Source organism: Mesoplodon mirus, assembly GCF_964341445.2.
Source record: "Mesoplodon mirus genome assembly, chromosome: 14".
In the NCBI taxonomy this organism is placed as follows: Eukaryota; Metazoa; Chordata; class Mammalia; order Artiodactyla; family Ziphiidae; genus Mesoplodon; species Mesoplodon mirus.
This window is the reverse complement of record NC_138990.1, coordinates 2,292,491-2,319,547: the sequence shown is the minus strand read 5'-3', so window position 1 is coordinate 2,319,547 and position 27,057 is coordinate 2,292,491. Positions and strand designations below refer to the sequence as shown.

Here is a 27,057-nt window from a genome sequence, read left to right as displayed (position 1 = left end):
GATTATCTCATTCACAGCACTAGATGTTTAAGGACTTAAATACAGTGGTATTCTGGTAAACCACCTCTCCAAAAAGAAAAACAGTTAAAACCTTCAAATTGTAGCATTTGATGATATCTGTGGATAAATACTGCTGCCAGGATAGCCCATATAAGCTGCTGGTAGCAGCAAACCACAACTCAGATTTCTGATAGATTTGCTCTGTGCTTTTCTCCTTTTTTATAGTCATTCACATTAATATTTGCCAGAATACATCCACTAGTAGTCTGTATTGGAACTTCATGATTATGTGGAGAAGGTAGCACCTAAATATTTTATGCTATCTTAGATATTGGCATAAGGTAAAGTTTTTGTTTCAGATTAACTACTTATGATTCACTGTGCCCTTACACACTGCATTTCTAAAAGGGAAAATGCTTTTTTGTTTTTTTTTTCAGGGATGAAGTCAAAGAAATAATTCTTATTCTGGTGAAAATAAAAGCTTTGAATCAAGCAGAATCCTTCATAGAAGAATATCACCTAGACCATCTTAAATCAGTAATTAAAGAAGTTTGAGTGAACTTTATAGGAAAGTACTAAAATGAGGTTTTAATATAGTCACACTTGGCTTTTTGCTTGGAGAAAGAAGGAAAAAAAAAAAAAAAGTGTTGCCACTTCTTTATTCCCAGTAATGGAGAGGAGGATTTGCAACACCCAAAAAGCAGGACTCTGTCTTTCCATTCCTTCCACCTTCTACCTTCTGGTATCATGAAAGGCTGGCCCTTTTTTTTCAGTGTTTGCAGGAATTAGACACACAGGAACAGTAAGAGTTTAACATATTTCTATTTCCATTTGATTTTTCCATCGACTTTTCCAGCTTAAGAAAGGAGTTGAAGGAAGCTTGTTATAGCTGTTTTGGCTTTGGTTGGTCTTCTGTCCTGAACCATAAAAACCTCTTTTAGTTCTCTTCACTTTCACTATCTCTGTTTACAGATGAGTTTAAATGAAAGTCTTAATTGGGATGAATTACTTGTTAAGGATTCTGATTAAGGCATTTTAGGGCTTTTGATAACTACTGCTTGTCAAATTGTTCTTCAGAAATGTGTACCAATGTATTGTACCAACAGAAGTCTAAGAAAGGCCAATGAATCTCTACCAGCAATAGGTATTATCATTTTTTTAACTCATTTGCACTTAATAGGTGAAAAAAATCTTATTTTAATGATTTGTTTTGGCTATTAGAGAGTGACTACTTGTTTTTTGGCCATTTATAATTCTTTTTGAAATATCTATTCATCTTTTTCTTATGGATTTGTAAGAGCTTTATATTTTAGAGATACTGATGTTCTGGGAATTCCCTGGCATCCAGTGGTTAGGACTCTGCACTTTCACTGCCGAGGTCACAGATTCGATCCCTGGTTGGGGAACTAAGATCCTGCAAGCCACACAGCACAGCCAAAAGTAAAAACAAAAACAAAACAAAAAACAAAGATACTCATGTTTTGGCTGTGCTATGTTATAGTTTCCCTCATTTGCCATTTTCTTTAAATTTGTGTATGTTTTTGGTGTACTACATTATCGCTTGTTAGGTAGTTACTATTTTTTGTTGTGGTTTTTTTGTCATTGGTGGTAGGCCTATACAGGAAACAAATATTTTAAATATTCAGCACAGGAACTTCCCTCGTGGCGCAGTGGTTAAGAATCCAACTGCCAATGCAGGGGACACGGGTTCAATCCCTGGTCTGGGAAGATCCCACATGCCACGGAGCAACTAAGCCTGTGTGCCACAACTACTTAAGCCTGCACACCTAGAGCCTGTGCTCCACAAGAGAAGCCACTGCAATGAGAAATCCCCATGCACCACAATGTAGAGCAGTCCCTGCTCACTGCAACTAGAGAAAGCCTGCATGCAGCAACGAAGACCCAATGCAGCCAAAAATAAAAATAAATAAAATGAATTTATTATAAATAAATAAATATTCAGCACATGTGATTCATTTTCTAATGAAAAAATTTGTGTGATTAAGAAAGTGAGGCAAGGTCATTGAATCAAAAAGAAATTGAGGGACTTCCCTGGTGGTCCAGTGGTTAAGAATCCACCTTCCAATGTGGGGGACTCAGGTTCGATCCTGGCTGGGGAACTAAGATCACACATAGTGTGGGGCAACTAGGCCTGCGTGCAGCAACTAGTGAGAGCCCCTAAACAAAGAGCCCCATGCACTGCAATGAAGACCCAGCGCAGCCAAAAAAAAAAAAAAAAAAATTCTTTGTGGCACTCTCAATAACTATAAAATAAAAACTTTGAAACATGCTATGTGTATGAGAATTTAAAAAAAATTTTTTTTCAAAGTGAGTTTACTAAAAATTTTTGTTAAATCTTTTGTTTAAATAACTTGAGGGCCATCCTAAATGTATTATGCAAATTGTTGCCCAAAAGACAATCAGGAAAAAATTGATTATGTGTAGGATTTGAGCATGTGGCCTCTGACATTATCACCCCTAGTTTTGAAGCTGCATGTAATTTATTTTAGCAGATTGGTGTGTGATTTCTACTCCAGTGAAGACTCATGATTCACTGGTATGAACAGTTTTGTTTTTTTGTTTTTTTTTTGGTACGCAGGCTTCTCACTGTTGTGGCCTCTCCCGTTGCGGAGCACAGGCTCCGGATGCACAGGCTCAGTGGCCATGGCTCACAGGCCCAGCTGCTCTGCGGCATGTGGGATCTTCCTGGACCAGAGCACAAACCCATGTCCCCTGCATCAGCAGGCGGACTCTGAACCACTGCACCACCAGGGAAGCCCTGAACAGTTTTTTAAAGTTTATTTTGGTTACACAAATTATGAAGAGTAGAATCTCATCTAGAAAATTCAAGCCATTGCTAAAAAGGATTTAGCATTCTTACACAATTATGTTCCCAGAGGTAACTGCTGTTTTCATTTTGTTATCCTTTCAGACCTTTTCTCTACTTAAAAAGTATGTATGTGTGTATACACACACAAAGACCTTTGTTTTTTTATATAAATGGTAGATACTTTATTGTGTATGAAATTTGTAACTTTTTAATTGTTAAAGTGTACATTTGAAATTTCCCTATAATTTTTGCATTTGTAATTAAAGGTGTGTTAGATGATCCCTTACATTTTTAACTTGGGCAGAGAGATTTCTCTTGCTTTTTGTAGAGTGGAAAATATTAGAACTGCTTTTAAAACTAAATTGATTAAAATTCCCAATAGTTTTAAACTAAATTTTATTATGTTTGGAGTTTGAATCTCAGTAATTTTATCCATCATATACTATATCTGAGGATATTCAAAAACGCTTGTGAAGCTTGCCTAATCCTCAGTGCAGAGTTCCTTTTTCCACCTCCCCCCACCCCTGCTTTTTTCCTGTTACTCTGAAATGTATGGAATGAAGGAGAGAAAACAACTAGCAAAAACAAATCTTTGAGTTAGTAGTTTATCTCACATCTCAGTTCTCTCCCTGGATTTTTTCAGCTTTTTGTTCACTTAAAGAATGTAAAATTTTTACAGAATCAGACAGATGACCTTTTTGTTTTTACTTCTTTCATATGGCTTTTAGGAACTTTCAATGGCCATGAAAACATACCTCAGAACAATTGAGTTTTGCATTTGTTAGGCTTGAGATGAAATGATATTTATATAGATGACTCCTAAGAAATACCGTATGTGGTACAAAACCTGAAAAAGTTATTACAAGAAAAGAAAATAGGGCTTCCCTGGTGGCGCAGTGGTTGAGAGTCCGCCTGCCGATGCAGGGGACACGGGTTCGTGCCCCGATCCCGGAGGATCCCACATGCCGCGGAGCGGCTGGGCCCGCGAGCCATGGCCGCGGAGCCTGTGTGTCCGGAGCCTGTGCTCCGCAACGGGAGAGGCCACAGCAGTGAGAGGCCCGCGTACAGCAAAAAAAAAAAAAAAAAAAAAAAAAAAAAAAAGAAAAGAAAATAGACCAATATTCCTCATGAATATAGAAATAAAAATCCTTAAAATATTAGCAAACTGAACCCAGCAATGTATATAAAAAGGAAAAAACTAATACATCATGACCAAATAGGGTTTATTCCAGGAAGGCAATTTGGGTCAACATTAAAAATTTAATCAGTATAATTCACCTATGAACAGAATAAAAGAGAAAAACCATACAATCATCTTAATGATTACAGAAAAGGCAATGGACAAAATTCAACACTGTCCCACAGTACAAAAACAGGAATATAAATTATTTAATAAAGAGCATCTGCAAAAGAACATCCACACTTAACATCATACTTAATGGTAAAATATTAAAGCAAGGATGTCTGCTCTCACCATTTCTGTTCATTCTTGTTCTGCAGGTCCTAACCATGCAAGCAGTCAAGAAAAAGGCATAAAGATTAAAACACAAGAGTCGTCATTCACAAATGACAAGATTGTTTACGTAGAAAACCTTATGCACTCTACAAAAAAAAAAAAATTCAATCAGAACAAATAAGTGAATTTACCAAGATCTTACAAATATCAAAGTCCATGGGCATGCTAGTGATTTAACTGGAAACAAATTTTTAAAACAATAACACTTCAGTAGCAGTGAAAAACATCAAATTCTAGGAACAAATCTATAGAAAGACTTTACACTGAGGAGTACGAAAACTGCTGAGGAAAAAAAAAAGTTTAACCTAAATAAAGGCTCTCCTGGTGGCACAGTGGTTAAGAATCCACCTGGCAATGCAGGGGACACTCAACCGAGAAAAGACAGTCTCTTCAGTAAATAGTGCTGGGAAAATTGGATATTCACATGTAGAAGAATGAAATTAGACCCCTGTATTTCACCACTCACAAAAATTAACATGAAATGGATTAAAGACTTAAATGTAAGACTGGAAACCTTCAAACTCCTAGAAGAAAACAGAAAAAAATTCTGCTTTACATGAGTCGTGGCAATGAATTTTTGTATATGACACCTAAAGCTCAAGCAACAAAATTAAAAATAAACAACTGAGACATCAAACTAAAAAACCTACAGAGCAAAAGAAGTGATCAACATATGAAAAAACAGTCTATGCAATGGGAAAAAGTATTTGGAAACCACTAGTCTGATAAGGGGTTAATATCCAAAATATATAAAGAATTCATACAATGCAACAGCAAAACAAATAATCCAATTTAAAATGGGCAAAGCACCTGAACTGACATTTTTCCAAAGAAGATATATGCCAACAGGTGCATGAAAATGTGCTCAATATCACTAATCATTAGAGAAATGCAAATCAAAACCACAATGAGATACCACCTCACTAGAATGACTACCATGAAAAAGACATGTGGTAACAAATGCTGAGGAGGATGTGCAGAAAAGTGAACACTTGTGCAGTGTTTGTGGGAATATAAATTGGTGCAGCCACTATGGAAAATAGTATTCAGATTTCTCAAAAAATTAAAAATATAACTGCCATATGATCCAGAACTTCTACTCCTGGGTATATAGCCAAAGAAACAAGAACACTATGTCAAAGAATTACCTACACCCTCAAGTTCATACTAGCATTATTTACAATAGCCAAGGCATGGAAAAAACCTAAGTGTCCATTGCCAGATAAATAGATAAGTTATGGTATATTATTCTGCCATAAAAAAGAAGGAAATCCTGCCATTTGCAACAACAAGAATGGATTTGAAGAGCATTATGCTAAGTGAAATAAGAGAAAGACAAATACTGTATGATCTCACTTATATGTAAAACTGAAACAAACACTCAAAAAGAGATCAGATTCCTGGTTGCTATAGACAGGGGGCAGGAGGTGGAGGAACTGGATGAAGGTGACCAAAAAGTACAACCTTCCAGTTGTAAAATAAATAAGTACTGGGGATGAAATATACAACTTGATGACTATAGTTAACACTGCTGTATAGTATACTATAAAGTTGTTAAGAGAGTAGATTCTAAGTTCTCATCACAAGGAAAAAATTTTTTTTTCTTTTTGTATAACTATGAGATGATTGATATTAACTAAATTTATTGTGATAATCATTTCATAATATATGAAAGTAAAACCAGTAAGCTATATACCTTAAACTTACACAGTGCTCAATTATATCTCAATAAAACTAGAAAAAAATTTTAACAAAAACAAATGTTAGGAAAACTTTGTGACATTTTTACTTGCCCTTCCCCCACCCCTCCTTGATGTGCAGCTGTCTTGAAAATGACAGCTTCATTCTCAGTGTTGAACCTCAGTCCCTGTCTCTGGATGGTGCAGAGCAGACCTTATTCACAAATTATTGTATATGTCTGTATTCTAGCCTCTCTAGGGATTCCTTAAGGACTGAAGCAAAGCACTCATTTCTGTTTTGCCTATCTCAAAACTCAGGCCAGAATGTAAGGCAAACCAACAATCCACAAATGCCTGGGTCAAAAGATTACAGTTGAGATACACGATAGACCATCTAAGGACTGGGAGAAAAAGCTGGGGGTGGGGAGTTACTTTGGGCAGTTAGGATATTCAAAAGCATATATAGGGAAATTCAGAAAGCCACAAATGTACAGGGCAAGAAGCATACTTTAAAAAGACCCAAAAGACCCTAAGCCTTCAATTCAGGCTAACTGTTAGGCTTAGTGCAAGCCTGGTTTAGTGTTGAGGGAGTACCCTAGAAAAGTGACAACCTGCAAAAACTGGGAGAGGTGTTTGTTTTAGCCCCTGAATTTTAAGGAAACCTATCTATCAAAACACTATCTAAAGACAAGGTAAGAAACAAATTTCAGTGATCACACACAAGGAATATGTTCTTCGCAAAAATAATTTGAAAACATCATTAACCAAATGGACTACTACAGTCCAATAATCAAAATGAAGAAAACCCTAGGGAAGGAGGGAAAATCTTATTTCCAGAATCACATTAGAATATTTAAATGTCCAATTTTCAACAAAAATAATCACAATACATTCAAAGACACAGGAATGCATGGCCATCCAAAGGAACGAATTAAATAGAAACAATTGCTGCAGAAGTAGAGACATCAGAATTACAAACAAAGACTTTGAATAACTGTCTTGAACATGCTCAAAGAGCTAAAGGAAAACATGGACAAATAAAAAAAGGAACTTTGAAAAGGGATATATGAACAAAATGAGCATATCAATAAAGACATAGAAATTATAAAAGGGAAACAAATTCTGAGGATGAAAAGTACAATAACTGACATTAAAAGAAAGCACTAGGGCTTCTCTGGTGGCGCAGTGGTTGGGGGTCCGCCTGCCGATGCGGGGGGCGCGGGTTCGTGCCCTGGTCCGGGAGGATCCCGCGTGCCGTGGAGCGGCTGGGCCCGCGGGCCGTGGCCGCTGGGCCTGCGCGTCCGGAGCCTGTGCTCCGCGGCGGGAGAGGCCGCAGCGGTGAGAGGCCCGCGTACCACAAAAAAAAAAAAAAAAAAAAAGCACTAGAGGAGTTCAACAACCTGTATAAGCAGGCAGAAAAAAGAATCAGCAAACTTAAAACCAAGGCAATTACAATGATCATGCCTGTGGAACAAAAAGAAAAAAAGAATGAAGAAAAGTGAACACTGTCTACAAAACTGATCCGACACCATCCAAAAGACCAACATGTGCATTATGAATGTCCCAGAAGAAGAAAGAAAGGAGCAGAAAGAATATTTGAAGAAAGAATGGCCAAACACATCCAAAATTTGATGGAAGACATGAATCTGCAAATCCAAGAATCTCAATGTCCAAGCAGGATAAACTCAGAGGTGCACACCAAAACATATTGTAATCAAACTGGCAAAAGACAAGGTCAGAGAGAATCCTGAAAGCAGCAAAGGAGGAGAAACCCCTCATGATCAAGATTCTCAAAAAATTTAACAAGACAATTCTCATCAGAAACCATGGAGGCCAGAAAGCAGTGGGATGAGATATTTAACTTGCTGAAAGAAAAGTAGTGTCAACCAAGAATTCCCTATTAGCAAAACTGGCCTTCAAAAATTAGGGAGAAATAAAGACATTCCCAGATAAACGAAACCTGAGGCAGTTCATAGCTATTAGACTGTCCTACAAGAAATGCTAAAGGGAGTCCTTCAGGCAGAAGTGAAAGGACTCTAGGAAGTAACTTGAATCTACATCTATTTTGTGATTAAATAAAGACCTCCAGTAAAGGTAAATACATGGGAAAATATAGCTATTATTGTTGTAACTTTGTCTTGTAACTACTTTTTATCTCCTACAAGGCTTAAAAGACAAATGCATACAAAACAATTATAAATCTATAATGCATACAAAATAATTATAAATCTATATTGCCAGGCACACAATATATGAAGATATAATTTGTGACATCAATAAAGGGAGAACAAAACTTTATAGGAGTAGCAATTTTGTATGCTATTGAATTCAAATTAGTATCAATTCAAATTAAACTGTATAATGTTGACTATAATCCCCACAGTAACCACAAAGAGAACATTTAACAGTTATGCATAAAAGGAAATGAGAAGGGAATCATAATCGTTCACCACAAAAAATCAACACAGAAGGAAACGGTAATGGAGAAAATGAGAAACAAAAAAAGTATAAGACATAAAGACAACAAATAAAATGGCAGAAGTTCTTCCTTATACTAATTTTTTTTAAGATTTTTTTTTGATGTGGACAATTGTTTTTTAAGTCTTTATTGAATTGGTTACAATATTGCTTCTGTTTTATGTTTTGGTTTTTTGGCCACAAGGCATGTGGGATCCTAGCTCCCCAGCCAGGAAATGAACCCGCACCCTCTGCATTGGAAGGTGAATTATTAACCACTGGACTTCCAGGGAAGTCCCATACTAATTACTTTAAACGTAAATGGATTAAACTCTCCAAACAGAAGGCAAAGATTGGCAAAATGGATAAAAGAGAAATAAAAATAAATGATCCAGCTATATGCTGTCTATAAAAGACTCACTTTAGCTCCAAAGACACAGATATGTTGAAAGTGAAAGGATAGAAAAAGACATTCTGTGCAAATAGTAACCAAAAGAGAATTGGAGTGGGTATTAGACTAGTATTAGATAAAATAGACTGTAAGCCAAAAATTGTTTTAAGAAACAAAAATGTATATTACATATCGATAAAAAAAGTCACTTCATCAAGAAGATATAATTTATGTACCAACAAAGCCCCCAAAATATATGAAGCAGACATTGACAGAATTAAAGAGAAAACTAGATAGATCTATAAGAATTGTTAGAAACTTCAATATTTCACTGTCAAAAAATGGATAAAACCTTTAGACAGAAGATCAATGAGGAAACAGAAGACTTGAATAACACTATAAACAAACTAGACCTAATGGACATATATAAAACACTCCACCCAACAACAATAAAATATACGTTTCTCAAGGGCACAAGGCACATTCTCCAGGATAGACCATATGTTAGGCCACAAAACAATTTTCAGTACATTTTAAAAGACTGAAATCACTCTAAGTATCTTCTCTGACCACAATGGAATGAAGCTAGAAATCAATAACAAAAGGAAAAGTGGAAAATTCACTTATGGCATATTAAATATGGCAATTAAACAACACACACTTTAAAAACCAATAGGTCAAAGAAGAAAGTATAAGGAAAATTTCAAAATATATGATCCAGCAATTCTACTCCAAGGTATGTACATATCTGGAGTATATATTTTCAAAATATTAAAACAACTCAAAAAGAAACTTGTATATCAGTGTTTATTGCAGCATATTCATAATAACCAAAAGGTAGAAATAGCCCAAGTGTTCATCAACAGATAAATGGATAAAAAAATATGGCATACATATACAATAGAATATTTAGTCATAAAAATGAATGAAATTCTGATACATGCTATAACATGGATGAATCCTGAAAACATATTAAACAAAATAAGCCAGGAACAAATATTGTATGATTCCACTTATAAGAAGCAGAATAGGTAAATTCATATAGAAAGTGAGTAGATACGAGCTTACCAGGAGCTGATGGGGAGAGACGAATAGGGAGTTATTATGTACTGGTTAGAGTTCCTCTCTGGAGTGATAAAAAAGTTTTGAAGATAATGGTGATGGCTGCGCAACATGAATGTAATTAATGCCACTGAAGCTGTACATTTAAAAATGGTTAAAATGATAAATTATATGTTATATATATTATTTAAACATTTTTAATAACAATTTTATTATGGTAAAGTATACATATATATTACCACAATAAAACATTTAATGTATTAAGATTTGTTTTTTCTGAGGGAAAATTCACAAGAATTTTAAAGAGAATCTTAGAGTAAAAACATGACTTGCTTTGTTGTTATGAGCACATGTACTTATGAGACAATCATACATTTGCACAGCTTTAGATCTCAAAATGTACCATTCATCTGCCCTTCTACCAAGAAGACTGCAGAGTGTTTATCAAGGTAAAAAATGAACAAGCTTTAATGGTTCTCTTCTGATAAAAACAGAAGAAAAATATAGGATATAGGCTGTTAAAATTTTACTTTGAGAGGCTATCTCAACAAGTAATCTAAATAAGTATATGATGGTATATTCATTGCTTTTTGAAAATAGTTAGATCGCTGTGTAACTTTTAGTGAAATATCAAGGTAGCACTGAATGTTAAGAACCCCAAGCATTAATATCTGAATATTTCTCTCAAAAGAAATCTATTACTGGGGAAAGTGGCTGAATAGGTTAATTTGTCAGATGAATTATTCAAATAACCACTAGAATATACCACAGGGAAAAAGACAAACCCTCAAGGAAGGAGAAAACAGGACAAGATGCAAGTAGTACAAAATGTTGAGAAACATATAGATGAGATATAAAACCACAAGAAAGAACAGAACAAGAAACAAGCAGAACAAAATTTTGAAAGCTGAAAAAGCATATGGATGGACTGGCAGACTCAAGAAAGGCAAATCAAGCCAGCAGTGGAGAAAGATGAGAATCAACACAGTTCACTTCTCACAATTGCCAGTCGGCAGATGCAGTACCTCAGGGGGTACTGGACAGTGACTAAAATGAGAACCTGATGAAAACTATTTGGAGGTTATATTCCTGATATCCCTTTCCCAACTCCCCACTGCTGCTTGTCTAGCCCTCCCCCACACCAGCTAAAGTCCAGAGGTTTATTCTCTAGAGCAGTTAAAGCAGTTTTCTGGACTGCAGGCACTGGGTACTAAGCCAAAAGTGTATGTGTGGGAGGGGATGGACAGGATGGCCATAAAAATGTAGAGTGCCAGAAATCTTGTTTTTCTCCAATATGGCAACTGGAACACTAGCAGACAAACCCTTAGCCTCCAGGAAGGAGATTGGAAACCTCTACTCCGTAGAACCTGACCAAAGCAAGATATTCATGTGGAGGAGGGGACTACCAAAAAAGGCCCACCCAGATAACCCTAAAGCAAACCCCTTCCACAAGTCCAAGGCTTCTAATCAGCTTTATAGTCCACTATATGTCTACCATAAGTAGACAGCCAAGGAATGCCAGATGTCCTAGAAAAGCCTAAAACATAGAAAAAGAAATAAATACATGAGAAGAAATTTGGAGTTAACAGATTCTACAGAAAAACAATTTCAAAAGGAAGAACACAGGGACTTCCCTGGTGGTCCAGTGGTAAAGAATCCACCTTCCAATGCAGGGGACGTGGGTTCAATCCCTGCTCAGGGAACTAAGATCCCACATGCTGCAGGGCAACTAAGCCCGTGCTCCACAACTACTGAGCTCATGTGCCTTAACGAGAAAGTCCGCGTGCCACAAACTACAGAGCCCATGCACCACAACTATGGAGTCCACAGGCCCTGGACCCTGTGCCACAACTAGAGAGAAGCTCACACACTGCCAACGAAAGACCCACATGTCTCAATGAAGATCCTGTGTGCTATAACTAAGACCCAGCACAGCCAAAAAAAAATAAATAAATATTAAAAACAAACACAAACACTATCACGAACATCCTCAATGGTAACAGAACAAATCCATAGACAAGAATATAAAATAAGAACCGAGTACTATATAAGAAAAGGAACTTTCAGAAATCATAAAGGGATCTTGAGATCTAAAAGAGTTGGAAGACTGAATCAAAGAGCTAAAGAAGAGATGGAGAGAGGGTAGGAAAACAGAGATCCAATCCAACATCAAAATATCAGTTCCAGGAAGAAGAGAAGCAGAGGAGAGGAAGTCAATGAACACTGAAAGTTTCCCAGAACTGAAACATATGAGCTACCACATGGAAAGGGTTCATCAAACACCTAAGACAATGAATAAAAATAGACCCACACCAAGGCACATTGCTACAAAATTGCACTACCCTGAGAACCAAGGTATTCTACAAAGCTTTCAAGTCACATTCAAAGAGAATTAAAATGGTTTTGGATTTCTCAACACAACTGGAAATAAGACAATGAAGCAATACCTTCAAAATTCTGAGGGAAAATTATCTCCCACCCAGAATTTTATAAAATATCAACTATGATAGATATGCAAGGTCAAAAAATTTACCTATATATTGATACTTTCTCTAGAAGCTAACAAAGGGTGTGCTTCACCAAAATGGAAAACAATAAAGCCAATAAAATGGAAAACAAAAAATCCAGAAAACAGATCAGCACAGGAGAAGAGTAAACGCAAATCCCAAAAGCTTAGGCACAAAAACATAGATTTAAGCAGAATGATTCAAGAGACAGGTTAATGGTTACCCTCCCCAAGATCAGTGCTAGTACTGTACTCTTTTAAACTTGAGGGACAGCATGCCCAGGTGAAACTGGTCCTAATTATCTGTAGGTTGGTCTTTACCATGTATGATTACATGCCAGCTTTCCATTCCGTCTCGGCTACAAGGATCAGCAAAGACACTCACATCACCCTATGGAAGTACTGTCTTGACCTACTCCTTTGAGCTAGAATTTCCTCATGGACTGAGAACAAGTAAACACAAAGAAGTCTACTCCCTCTGACCACATTTTTGTCAGACCATCAATTAGGCAGTCCACACTATAGGCCCTTCCAGATACCCTCTGGTGAGCCTTCTATTTAGCAGGACTCACTCATGACCTTAGCCATGAACTTCCTCAAAAGTGACTTGTAAACTTTCATGGAAGCTGAAGCCAGACTATGACCCAAAGACTTCGTTATGCTCTCCCTGAAGCTTTCATGTAATAATGACAATGTTGTCCTTTTATACCTGCCAACAGATTTTTCAAAAGTAAATATATTGTTTAAGAGTATATGTGTATGTAATAAAATAAAGAAATGCAAAGGAATGATTAACACAAAGTCAGGATAGTGCCTACATCTGGAAGAGGGGAGGGATGCAATTACAACACACAAGAGTCTTCTTAGATTCTAGTAAATGCTCTATTTCTTGACCTTCGATATTACAAATGTTTTACTTCTTAACCTGACGGTGGGTATATGAATGCTCACTTTATTATTACTCTTTAAATCATACACTTTTTGAATTTATAATTTTTCACAAATTTAAAAAATCATCCTATCCACTTCCTTGCTCAGATTCCAAGCTCAATGAAGACCATTCTGGTAACAGTTTGACTCTATTGTAGCTTTACCTCCATTAAGAGAATGGACATCAGACCACTTGGCATGTACATATTTCTTTTTAAAGTCATAAACTGGTGTGCTAATTTTTAAAATAATATTCATAAAATAATGAATGTTTGGTTGACTTAATGACTATGTCCTTGTATATGAGACTAAACTGGTTTCTAAATAAATCCTCTGAGAGTCAGTATATCCTCTGGAAGTAACCAAACTCATTCTCAGATCAGGAATTTTTTGATGCTTCAATTTCATCCCATATTGCAGCTTCAATTTTTGAAGTGTCATATTCCCTCATCATATCAAACTCAAGCCATGGCTGACTCCACTTCTGGGCTTCTTTCATTTGCTCTTCAGTTAAACAAAGGTCAAATCTGATCCCCTTAATATTAAATTTTGGACGTTCCCAGCGTTTGGACCACGGCTTGGGCTTCATTTTTACTTTCAGCTAAGGAAGATATAAGAAAAGGAACAAATTAGGCTGATAGTTGCAAGCAAAAATTCTTCTAAAAGTTTTCTTTAAGATGATTCTTAGTTTATACTTGAACTTCCAGTTCCAAATGTACAACTTATACCTGATTCACAGGAACTTCTTGGCTAGGTTCTTGTGCTATTGGCTTCATATTCATATCAAAAGTGCTGTATTCAGGAAGGGCATCTCGCAAGTATAGCAAGCTATCATCCAGCCGCTTTTGTAATTTGACTACTTGGATCTCCTGGATTCGAGGATTATAAAGTTCAAAGCAAATCTCAACACCTAAAAGAGAAGAAAACATATTCTTATAATCTAAATTCAGATTCCTGCATACACCTCATACTATAAAAAAGCTATTTCATGAAGGAATTAGCTCAGGGTTTTGCATGTAGGAAATGTGATATAAATTTGTAATCTTTAAAATGAAGATTATTGAAAGAAATAGAAATGAACAAATCCATGTAGATTAAAAAATGAGAAAACCTGAATTAGAATGATAAAGTCTAAAGAAAACTGTCTTCTATAAATATACTGAGCCATTTATTTCTTCGATTTTGATAGTATTAAATTAGTTGGAAGTTTGAATAAATTCTTCACTTTGTTATGTTCTTGTTTATTTCCCAATTACTTAAATAAAACTCTGTCTTCTACATTTTGACTCTATCTTCTACATTTTGAGCAACAGAATTAATGATGCAAAAAGAGTAAGTACATTTTTAAGTTCTAACTTTGATTTAGAAGTCCTCTTAAGATGGCCTAGGTTTGTTAACACTCTGGAGCCCTCCACAGGAGAAACAACTTTGAGTTGTTTCAAGATGCTGACATAAAAGGTTAATATATATCATCTGTATCATCAAACATTTAAAGGGAAGAGTATATTCTGAGGTTTCCTGGAATAATCCCAAGAGAAATATAAATAGTAAAACATATGATCAACGTTAACATCAAGTGTTTAATATCAGGATTTAAGCCAGTGTCCACTGTACATCTATTCTGTTATAGACACTGATATAGGAGCTGTGCCTATAGCAAAATCAAAATAGGTAAAATCCTTCTCTTCTCATAAAGCCTACATTCTAGTGGACGACAAATGATAAATAAACCAACAAGGTACCTTCATATAGTGAAGACAATACAGGGTGATGACATTGTGACTGGGGAGGGGGCAAATTTATGTATGTATGTATGCATGCATGCATGCATGCCACACCGCATGGCTTTGGGATTAGTTCCCTGACCAGGAATCGAACTTGGGCCCCTGGCAGTGAGAGCACTGGGTCCTAACCAGTGGATCACCAGGGAATTCTCAGGGGCAACTTTATAAATAGTATAGTCAGGGAAAGCCTCTCTGAAAAGACAACATCTAAGCTGATACTATAAAGAGCCAAGAATGCTCCAGGCAGAAAGAACAGCAAATGCACAGGCTCTGGGGTCTTAACAAACCTGCCATGTTGGAAAAACTAGAAAAAGGTCCATTTGGCTGGAGCATAGTAACTTGGTGGGCCAGGAAAGTAAGCCAGAGATACTGCACAGTTGCAGGCAGGAAAAGATGGTGGCATGGACAAGAGTGGTAGCAATGGAGACGGAGAAACAGGCAAAATTGGGATAAAATTTTTGGAAATTGAGCCATGAAAACTTGCTGATTGACTGGATGTGTGAAAGAGAATAACTAAAAATAGCTCCTAAGTTTTGGGTTTAAATAAATGGGTGTGGAGTGGTACAACTTATGGAAATAGAAAAAAACTGTTAAAAGAACACATTGTGAAGGAAACAAAGAGTTCTGTTTTGAACTTGTTTTATGCTTATAAGATGCCCAAATGGAGATGTCAAATAGGTAGTTGTAGGTGCAAGTTTGGAACAAGGAAAGGGTCAGTCCTTGACACATAAATCTGGGAAGTTAATACCACATGGATGGTATTTAAAGCTAATGGACTAGAAAGAATCATCAAAGTAGGAAGTATCAATGGGGAAGGCACAGGCAGGTCACAAACAGTCAAAATGTTAATGGTAGAAAATAGCAAGAGAGAACTAATACTTTTGTGTATTCTGTGTCCAGTACTTCGTAGAGAACATCACAATAAACTGACCACAACCCTGGGAGGTAGAAACTATTATCTCAATTTTAAAGAAAAAAAATCATCTCAGGTCTATCACACCTTTGCTCCTGCCTTTCTGTTATAAGATTTCTCCAAGTACACAACCTGATTGTTGGCCCAAGTTTCTGTTATCAAGTTCTGCTGAGTTCCTACATCCACAGCACCACAGGTCATGATAGGATAAGGAAGACAGCAACGATTCTCACATGTTCAATTTCTTTCAATATACTACTTCACTGTTGGGGACCATGAAGCATACAACTTTAAGTATGAAAAATGTACTGTCCCTGCCAATTTTTTTGTCTTTATTTCTTAAAAAAAATTTTTTTTAGTTTTATTCATGTTTATTTTATTTATTTTATTGAAGTATAGTTGCTATACAATATTATATGTTACAAGTATATAATATAATGATTCACAATTTTTAAAAGTTATACTCCAAAGGGATATGGGAACAGATGTATATGTATAACTGATTCACTTTGTTATAAAGCAGAAACTAATAAAAAAATATATATATTAAAAAAAAAAGTTATACTCCACTTAAAGTTACTATAAAATATTGGCTATATTCCCCATGTTGTACAATATATCCTTGTAGCTTATCTTATACATAACAGTTTGTACCTCTTAATCCCCTACCCCTATATCACCCCTCTCCTCTTCCCTCTCCCCACTGGCAACCACTGGTTTGTTCTCTATATCTGTGAGTCTGCTTCTTTTTTGTTATATTCACTAGTTTGTTGTATTCTTAGGTTCCACATAGAAGTGGTAACATACAGTACTGGTCTTTCTCCATCTGACTTATTTCACTTAGCATAATACCCTCCAAGTCCAACCATGTTCCTGCCATTTTGATTCATAATTTTTCTAGAATTTTACCATTTGTTCCCCTATCTTATTAGCATAGCAAATGTAATTTTGTGTTTTAAAAAATTCCTCCAATTCTTATAAAACTAATAATTGTGGTGACTGTTGTAATACAAAGCAAAATGGGGACCATTCATTTTAGGAGAAAGTTAACTTGCAAGGACATCATTATGCTTATCTTAATGTTTTCAAGGGTTATTTGCCCCTAAAATGAATGCCCCCGTACTGCTTTATAGTCACTTGTCTCCTCCTTTGATGTTGCCATGATTTGGAAAGTCTACTTCTAATGGTTTTTGTCCCTGTAACAAAAGAAGCCTTCAGGAGAAAGCAAAGCACCAACTGTATTTACTCAGCAACCTCAATTCTCATACCATTCTTAGGCCACAGGCTCCATGTCATCCCTCCAAGCTCCCTTTCACTTTCAAGTTCCAGATGTCTTCACCCAGGATGCAGAAAATAAAAAAGACTCCTGAGATAACATTTTCCAGAAAATCAAAATAATGAAATGAAACCTACCTTGTCCTTCAATAGTATTCCTAAGGATAAAAGTAGCTCCAAGTCCTGTTCCTGATCTCTGGATGCAAATTCCCAGAAACTGGCTGGTTTTTCCATTGGCATATGGGTCAGCAGTAGTAACACGAAGAATGCTTCCTCCAAATTCAAAAGGAAAGTGAACTTTTACATGAGACACAGAATCAAACAATAGCATTTCCAGGTAACTTCAAACTTCCTAAATATTTTAATATAATATTAGGAATAAGTACCTCATATGGGCAAAACACAGACAGGTGAAAAACAATTTTCTCTTTGTCAAGAAAACTAACCCTCCAACCACTAATAATAAAAGCATCCAGCTCTTACTGACCAACATAGAACTCTGGAATGTGGAGTATTTTTCTCCTTTCTAACATATCTTTTCTTTCTATTTGAAATTTCAGAGGATTTGTTCTTCCCCTTGGAGGAATGAATTCAGGACTCAAGAACCTGTGAAAAATATAGAGTAAAATAAATTAAAAGCAAACTTAAAAGATCACTAAAAGAGAAACCATTGCTTTACCAAAAAAAGTGAAAGATTAGGATGCTGACATGTTTTATTCTTCCTTCTCTAAATAAGAGAAGTCCATCTTATTTCTAAAATTGTTGTCAATTCTCATGAAAATAGCTAACAATTTCTGAGTACTCACCCGGCATTGTGTTAAAAGCTTTATTAAACACCTATAGCATAACTTAATCCCTACAACAACAAGGTGAGTTTGGTGTCATCATCTCCTTTTCACAGATGAAGAAAATGAAGCTTGGAGACGGTAAACAGACCTACTACGACATTAGCTATAAACTTATCAAGCCAAGATTAACAGACTTATTACTACACTAGCTATAAACTTATCATGTCTGTCAGATTCCAAAGCTTGTGACCCACAGGCCTCAGACTGAGTTGTACATGTTATAGTAAATTATGTTGGAAAAGATATAAACATATAAATCATTAATTGTAAACTAACTTTAAAAATAATCTCCCTATTAGCAAACTGATTTTAAAGTCATTATGAAATATCTAATCTGTAGAAAAGTATAAATGACATTACAATGAAAATATATGTCCCTATCACCCATCTCAAGGAATAAATTAACAATGTAGTTGAAGCCCCTGTGCACCCCTCCCTACCCCCATAGTTAATTACTGTGGGGTAATTAACTAAATTTGGTGTGATGATGATTCCTACGAATTTCTTCCTTTTCTTCAATTTCCTACTTTAAAATGTTTCAAACCTACCAAAAAGATGAAATAGTAATACAATGAACACCCATATATACTTCACCTAATTTCACCTACTGCCAACATTTTGCCGTATTTGCTTTATATGTACATATAATTTTTTTCCAGAACCATTTGAAAATGTCAAACAGCAAGGCATTTCATCCCTCAAACTTTACAAGGCTTCTGCTAAGAATAAGGACCTTCTCTTACATTTATCACAATACCTTTATGACACCTAAGAACTTCAGCATTAATTCAGTAGTATAATCGAATACAGTTCACATTTAAATGTACCTAATTGGTCCTGGAAAAGGTCTTTCATAGCTGTTTGTTGCTCAATCCAAGCTACAATCAAGCTTCACATATTATATCTGGTTGTTAGTCTCTTAAACTAGTACTCTTCCCCATATTTGTATTTTTGTAACATTGACTTTTTTTGAAGAGTCAAAGCTGATCCATCCCTGGATTTGAATTTGCTTACTGTTTCCACATGCCTAGACCAAGGATAAACATTTTTGGTAAAAATATTACAGAGGTGATGATGTGATCTTATTCCATCACATCAAGAGACACATAATAGCTTGAACGGCTACTGGGAAAACTAGGTTTGATTGCCCTGTGAAAGTAGAGAATTTCCCCTGTATATTTTTTTCTACTTTACATATGTATGTATGCCTGGGCAATACAAAAATGCTACCATACTTGTCAATTCCTCTGCAGGTTGCTTTTTTCACACATCATAGTTGAAGTTCATCCATGGTAACTCTAGTTCATTCATGTTTCACTGCTGTATAATAGTCCATTATGAGAATGTATTTGCTCATTCACCTACTGAAGGATATCTAGGCTGCTTCTACACTTTTATTACAAACATTACTTTTGTGTTCATTTTTGTACATGTCTCCTTGTACATATTACTTTCCTTACATTGTATACTGTCTGGGTGGGAAGGTACAGACAGCCTCAAACTTACTAACTTTTGTCAAATTGTTTCCCAAAGTAGTTACTCCCATTGAACTGAATTATATTGTGTTGCCATTTAACAGAAATATTCCTTTTCCACCTTAAAAAAAAAGTTGTACCGAGAAATCTTTTCTGAATCTCTAGGTTCCATAAATTCAAGTTTATTTCAACTTAGAACCACAGGATATTTTAAATATTAAACACAAATACATATGCAGAGATAATCAAATCAACAATATAGAGCCCTTTCATAAAGCCTAAATCACACCAATTTTCCCCCCTAAAATGTGCTTTTTAATAAGGTTGTTATACAATTCTACAGAAACAGTTTCTGCAAATCCTAGATCATCCAAATTTACACGTACCTACAAAGTTACCACTGCCTGCTTAAGTGAACCAGGCTTTTAAGCACACTGTTTTGAAGAGCAAATTTCAGAAACAAATTAGTAGAAATTTTTACCACCGTATCGCTTTTTCGGAGACACTAAAACACAGTTAGTTGGGAAATTAAAACAGGGTGAGTTCTGGCCAATCCATTTCACCTAGGGAGAAAAGATCCGTTCCTTAACGTCAACAGGTAAAATACAATGTATTTCACAGAAAAAATCTCGATACGGGCCAAAGAGCTTCAAATCTGGGGAATCCCTACTTGAAATTCTGATCTAATATGACTGCAGAGAAAGTTCAATGCCGGCTTGGGAGAAGCGAGGAAGTCAAACCTGAGTTGGGTGCGCTTCACGCATTCATGAATCCTGCACACAAGCTCTTACCTGGGAGTTCCAGACCCCAGGATAAGACCCGTTTCAGACCTCGGAAGCAACTACAGGTTCTAGAGCGCACAGACCCAAAAGGCAGGAATCGCGTCCAGGTCGGGGCTCTCACCTGCTTTCCCGGCGCTGGGGACGGCGCTTGTCCACGATAATCGGTTTCGGCGGTGGCTGGAACGCGCCGGGCTCAGAAGGTCCAGTGATCTGCCGCCGGCTCGGCCCCGCGAGGGCCTCTGCGGGAGCGCACCACAGAGGTCAAGACTGCTCGCGCCAGCCCAGAGCTCCCGCGAAACCTTGCAATCGCCCCCAATGCGCGGTCCCACGAGAGGCCTCCTCCCATGTCGCCCCTGACTTCCAGAATCGCCTCCCCCTAGCCTGACCCTAAGCTCCTTCTGTCCCCGGCTAGCAAGCCCCGCTGCACTTACGGCAGGCGACAGAGGCCGGCGCAGGGCGCAGAGCCCAGGCGCATCGAAAGCTCCAGCCCAGGGCCATTGCAGCCCGGCAGCCCCTGGCAATAGCGGCCGCCATGCTTGCTCCCTCAGTCGAGACTACAACTCCCAGTAATCAGTGCGACAAGGTCGCGGTTACCTGAGCCAGATGGCGCCTGCTAAGGGACAAAATAGCCAAGTCTTTCTCCTCCCACCCCACCCCCACTCCCCACAAGGGCCCGGATATCTTAGGGAAAGTGCGCTGTATTTCTTTAGTTCTCCGCATATGCCAAGTTATATCCCTCTACGGGAGAGTTCTCTCAGCCTAGAAAGATTTCCTCCCTCTTTGAATCAACTCTATCTTCAATTTCTCAGGCAAGACTTCAGTATGTCAAAATTCTCATTATAGGCTCTCATTCTTCCATTAGCAGCTCTGATGTCATTTGCAATTTTAATTTTTAATTTAACTTAATTTTTAATTACTTGTGTAATTATTGGATTAGCGTCTAACTCCACCATTATACTGTAAGCTCCTGAGGACATGGAGTTTGTCTTTTGCTCACCATTTTCTCTCAGCATCTAGCTGGTCCTCACTCTTTGTTGAATGCAAAAAAAGGAAAAGAAAATGGTTCCTGACAGAAGGGGTGGCACAAAGTCCCTGAGACTACGGAGAGCATTACTCCCTTGAGGAGCTAAACTTGAGTTTGGGCTGAGCAACTCTAGGTAGGGATTATATTACACTGAAAACTGGGTTCACCTTTTGTTGGGTGTCAAGACAAGAGACACAACCAAGCCAATATCAGAAGGAAGGATGTATTACTTACAGCAAGTAAGGGGAACACCTGGGATCTTTCCCAAAGCAGTGTCTCCCTGCACAGCAAATTTGAGGAAATCTTAAGCTAAGGTACATGCATATTCATGAAGGGGTTGGGCCATATATGCATATGCATGAAGGGGTTGGGTCATATATGCATGAAGGGGTTGGGCTATATATGCATATTCATGAAAGGGCTTGAAAAGGAGAATCCAGCATAGAATGTTGCAGCTAAAAGCTAGCTAAAGCAGTTTTAGTCTCCATTATTTTATGTTCTACTCACTTTCTTTCATCTGCCTCCCACAAGTGATTTCTTTTCCTAGTTAATAGCTTTTACAAATGATTACTTATTAGTTAGTGTTATATTGTGCACCTTGTATTTTTCCTCCTTTGAAACGCTCCCTAACACTCCCTTCCATTGTGAGCATTCTTCTGTTGTGGAAGGGGGACCCCTTCCAGGGCTCTTGTCTAACACTCAGAAATGACTTGTGGAGGAGACAGGGGCTGACAAAGCCAGGAACTGTATTGAGAAGGGGCACCTGGGCAGAGAGCAGCAGAGCAAGGGAACCCAGGAGAGCGCTCTGCCACAGGTCTTGCAGTCTCAGGGTTTGTGGTAATGGGGTTAGTTTCTGGGCTGTCTCTGGCCAATCACTGTAACTCAGGGTCCTTCTTGGTGGCACATGCATCATTCAGCCAAGATGGATTCAGTGAAAAGGATTCTGGGAGCTTGGTAGGACATATGGACAGGAGTCTCATCTCTCCTTTTGACCTTTCCCAAATTCTTCCAGTTGGTGGTAGCTTGTTAGTTCTGCATTCCTTACCAGGACCTCCTGTTGTAAGATAACGTATGCAAGTGGTTACTATTATGCCTGGCCAGGGTGGGTAGTTTCGGTCAGTGGTTCCCCTAACAACTCCCCACTGAGAGACTTCAAACTCAAGATACTTCTTGGGAATTGGGGCAGAGGTTTCGTTCTTCTGTAACTACTTCCTGCTGAAAGTGGGCATAGTCCTGCCTTGTAGAGCAGAAGTCTCTCTTTACCTGATCTAAATCAAGTTATCCCATGTCTGAAACCAGCTTCCACCCTTGTAGTAACAACAATTTATCCTGAAACTGTTGGACCCTGTAGGAGATAAACCTTGTAAGCAGTTGAAACACACAGGGGCCAAACAGGATTGTCATCACTGGGCCCAGAAAAGGAAGGCAAAATTTGGGGTGAGGGCTGCAGGGTGTGTGACTTTCTTCTGATTGGTTGGTGGTGAGGTAACAGGGTGATGCTCTAGGAATCTTGCACTCAGCCTGAAGTTACCATTCTCCACTTGGTTGGGGGCCCCAGTTCTGCATAAGAACTCAAAGATATTGTTATGTATACTACTTGAGGAGGAACCAGGACCCTGCCCCAAGGCTGCATTTTTGTTTCTTGACTTCTCCTCCTTTCTGCATTCCCTCCCTTTCCTGATTAGTAATGGTTTGAATCTGCCCTTTAGAACTCACGGAAGGTCAAGGAAGCTGAATGAAGCCTATTTCCTAAAAACAAGAAACAAGGGACACAGAAAGGTTTTTGTATCCAAGGGTGCCCCCACAGGGTCCTGCTCAGTTTCAAGATCACAAAATGGCTTAAGCCCAAAATGTCTTCTCTTATGTCACAAAGCTGTAATTGGTTCTTTTCCTCTGGGGACCCCCTACCCTATCTGCTTCTAATAGGTGTCAGAGATGAAAACTAAAAAGGTAAATTGTAAGTCTTGTTAAGAAATTTGAAATGTGTACTCTCAGCAATGCGTGCCACTGGAAGGATTTCACACTCAGAGTTGTTGTAGTCCGAATGCAGGTTGGAAAATAATTTCTAGACACAAGGCAGAATGAAAAGAAGATAGAATTTATTAGATGGAAGGGTCACTGCCAGAACAGCGGGCCAACTTCCTGATAGCCAGGGGGAGTTGACCCTGAGCAAGGTTTTCTGGTCTGTTTTTATAGCCAGGGAACAAGAGAACCTGGGAATTATCTGCTGACTGGGCAGGGTATGTATACTTACAGTGTGCAGAGAGTGAGAAGAATGGGACAATACCTTTCCTTATTTGAGGTGGGAAAGGGACAGGGCATCCTTCTTGGGAGGGCTCTGGGACATTGTAATGGTCGCAATGTGACATAGTGATAAGAGTCCTGTAACTCTTTGTTCCAGCAATATTGGCCCTTTGACTTTATCTTGTTCTTTGTCCTTGGAGCATCACAAGAGTGAGATGATTACTTAGTTACTTATTGGTCATTCCAGTTGAATTAATGTCCCAAAGTACCTCAAACTCAATGTGTCCATATTGAATAGACTATGTTCACCTCCAAACTTCCTCCCCAGTATTAGCTATCTCAAGGAATGGCTTCAAAATCCAATATGTTGCTTAAAGCCAAAAATCTCATTGTCATTTCTGATTCCTATGTCTCTCCCTAGGAAAAGTTCCTAAAGCTACACCTGGCACCATCAACTATCTCAAATATCTTAAACTTTCTCATCCTCCCATCCATATTGCTAATCCAGGTTACCATCCTTTCTCCTCAGGATCACTGCAAACCACTGCAACTGTCTTCTCATTGGTCTTCCTGCCTCCAGTTCCCTTCAGTCGTTCTCCACATAAAAACCAAAAAGATGGCTCAGAAATGCATACCTAGTCCTTCCACAGTTTTCAGTTGACAGATAAAAAATCAGATTCTCAAAGAAAGCGAGCCATGTTCTGAGGACAGAATTCAAAGTACTGTGAGGAGGGACAAAGTCTTCTTTTAACTCCAGCTTCCTTGATTAGAACAGAATTTAACTTATAATAGCAAGGAATTACACAACCAAAGTTTCAGATTAGCTAAATTTAGGCTCTCTCTGCCCACCCAAAAAGGATAATTCAAACCTTTAAGAGAGGTAAAAAGGGAGGAGAAGCAAAGATAATTATGACTGGTAGCCATGTTCAGAGATCAGGCTTGTCTAATTCACTTGCATTTTACCTCAGAAGGTAAAGATGGAGAGATGGGATAGGGCCACTGGTCCTAGATAGATTAGCAGATTGAGCTGCTACAGAAGGACGGGCGGATGGGAGTTGGAGGAATACATGATGTGTGGGCAGAATCCCATGCCTACTCTTAGGCATATGGGAAGATAAATGGGGAAATCTCTATAGCATACCAACTATGGAAAGAGATGGCTGCAGGGATCAGCCCTAGACTACCCAGAATTATTTTTACTAGAAAACTGAATTTCACTAAGATTTGAGGAATACTAGCTTGAGAAGTATGTCTTATCTGAAAGAAAATATTCATAAAATGTAATGACTTAGACTTATACTTTCTTTTTAGGTATTTGTTTATAGACACATATCATACATTTTAATCAACATTACCTCGAAAATCATGGAAGGAAAATAACAATTTACTAGAGACGAAGTATTTCTAACTGTATAATAATGTTGATTGGTTTGTTATCACAGAAGTAACACATACTTGAAGGAACTGGGATTTGATTTTCCCCTGCTTACAAGTGAATAAGTTGTTTTTGTCTCATAGACATTGGTAGAAGACATGAGACTCCTGAGACAAAGGACTTTATTACTGATGGCACAAGAAGTAAGCAGCATCAGCATGTTTGCAAACATTTCCTTTGCCCCCAAACCCCACAGGTTGACACCATGGGCACAGATGCAATGGGTTTGCTTCACAGCTGAGGAACACTGAACTTAGTAAATCCTTTGCTTTTAGAGCAAGCAGTAAACAAGCCTGTGCTTTGTCCTGGTGAGACATGGACATTTATCCCTCAAGGTTGCTCATTGTAAACTCAGTCTTGAGAAATGGTCTGGATAGCATACCTACTAAGACACGTAGGAGCTCAAGAGACCCATGGAAAACTCTCTCCCAATAATACTTCATCTAGGAAATGTGAAAAAAAAATAACAAGGAAAATCTACCTCCTAAACTTTGAGAAAGGTTGATGGACAGCCACGGGAATCACACTTAAAGTTCAGGTGAGAATATTTTTGAAACTGGGACACAAATACTCCTGTTCGGTACACCTAAAACCTCTCACACATTCTCGACCTCATGGTTTGGGGTTGGGATTACTCTCTCAGGGGAGTCACTGAGGGGCCCCCATGTCCCAAATTCTCAAGGACAATCCTTCAGGTGTCCCAGAGATGGTGGTAATGTCCTCCATCTTTGAACATGGTGAGAGTTTCCTCACAGAGCTTGTCCACTTCTAAGCCCTAGCCTCTTCCCCAGCACGCTGTAAAACCTGAGCAAGTCACAGAAAAGGTTTGGAATAGCAGAGCTTCCAGACTATCAGTGTGCTGGATCCTGAAGGCCACAGGCAGCCTTGGCTGGAGAAGCATGTAACACAGTGGTCTGTATGTATTAGTGGGATATTTCCCACAGAGGCTACTAATCCATAGGGATATACGCCATGAGTGGTTCCCAAACCTGGCTGTTCCCTCTCAGTCTCTTGTATTGGATTTTTATCTGTACCTGTTTCCTGGCTTGCTGGGTATTCCCATACAGTCTCCCACAGGGATCTCAAATTCAATGTGTTCCTAATTGACTTAATAATTTCCTACCTATCCAGATCTGCTCCTGCTCCTGCATTTCTATCTTGATGGATGAAATACTCAGCCATCCCACTGCCCAAAGTACAACCTTGGGAATCTTGATTGACTCCTCCATCTTGCTTATCTTGGATCATCCATCTAAGACCAACTCTTGTTGATTTTACTACATAAATATTCCTTATACCTATTCTTTCCCCTGAATTATTTGCCACTTCTCTGGCTTAGCTCTTCATCGTTTTTCCAGTAGATCTGCAATATCTTCCTTACTAATCTCTCTTCCAGGGATTCTCAAAGGAGATGCTATTGGCATTTAGAGAAAGACAGTTGTGCATTTGTGCAAGATGGTTCCAGCATCCAATGACTGCATGCATGAAATGTCAGTAGTGCCCCCTAGTTGTAAGAACCAACCTCTCCTCCCACACGTGGTGCTAGAAAGGAGTTAATGCTGATCAGAGACCCAGGGATATCAAGGGGCAAAGTAGAGACACAGGAACCATCAGGGCTGACCTGAGCCTAATCTGAAGGCAGGAACCTGTGTCCCTGATGGGGCTCCTAGGGTAAGAATGTGGTTCCCCCTGGGGTTTAGATTCAGCAGGCACTGAATCTCTACTCCATACCTCGTCCTTCTTTAATTGTCTTCTCTTTCAAATTTTCCTCTTCTTACTCTACACATTAACCTCAGAGATTGTTTTCACTTGCAATATCCAAATGTCATGTAAATGTCAATTTCTACCAAACTTGAATCTCTAGCCAAGATATCTCTTTTGACCTTGAAAATTTGTATATATTGAA

At 38.1% G+C, this 27,057-nt stretch overlaps 2 protein-coding genes across 3 annotated transcripts in view; one reads left to right on the top strand and one right to left on the bottom strand.

The window, feature by feature from the left end:
• Nucleotides 1–3,702, top strand: part of GCFC2 (GC-rich sequence DNA-binding factor 2) — a 68,933-nt gene extending 65,231 nt beyond the window's left edge. For both annotated transcript variants that reach the window (XM_082643013.1, XM_082643012.1), the window contains one exon: nucleotides 438–3,702. In XM_082643013.1, coding sequence (XP_082499139.1) covers nucleotides 438–555 — 118 coding nt within the window. In that variant the 3' untranslated portion in view covers nucleotides 556–3,702. The remainder of the gene's footprint in view (nucleotides 1–437) is intronic.
• MRPL19 (mitochondrial ribosomal protein L19) lies at nucleotides 3,703–20,988 on the bottom strand. Its single transcript, XM_082643015.1, has 6 exons — nucleotides 20,880–20,988; nucleotides 20,570–20,687; nucleotides 17,831–17,949; nucleotides 17,482–17,616; nucleotides 14,100–14,281; nucleotides 3,703–13,972 (listed from the first exon to the last, which is right to left on the bottom strand). The coding sequence occupies exons 1-6, from the start codon at nucleotides 20,980–20,982 to the stop codon at nucleotides 13,751–13,753; spliced, it is 879 nt and encodes a 292-aa protein (XP_082499141.1). The 5' UTR covers nucleotides 20,983–20,988; the 3' UTR covers nucleotides 3,703–13,750.
• Between the last annotated feature and the right edge of the window lie 6,069 nt (nucleotides 20,989–27,057).

Coding starts and splice junctions, on each gene's coding strand:
- MRPL19 (XM_082643015.1), bottom strand. CDS start 20,982: ATGGCGGCCGCTATTGCCAGGGGCTGCCGGGCTGCAATGGCCCTGGGC. Junction 17,950..20,569: donor CCCCAGCGCCGGGAAAGCAG/GTGAGAGCCCCG, acceptor TATTTTTCACAG/GTTCTTGAGTCCTGAATTCA. Junction 13,973..14,099: donor AAGAAGTTCCTGTGAATCAG/GTATAAGTTGTA, acceptor TATCTTCCTTAG/CTGAAAGTAAAAATGAAGCC.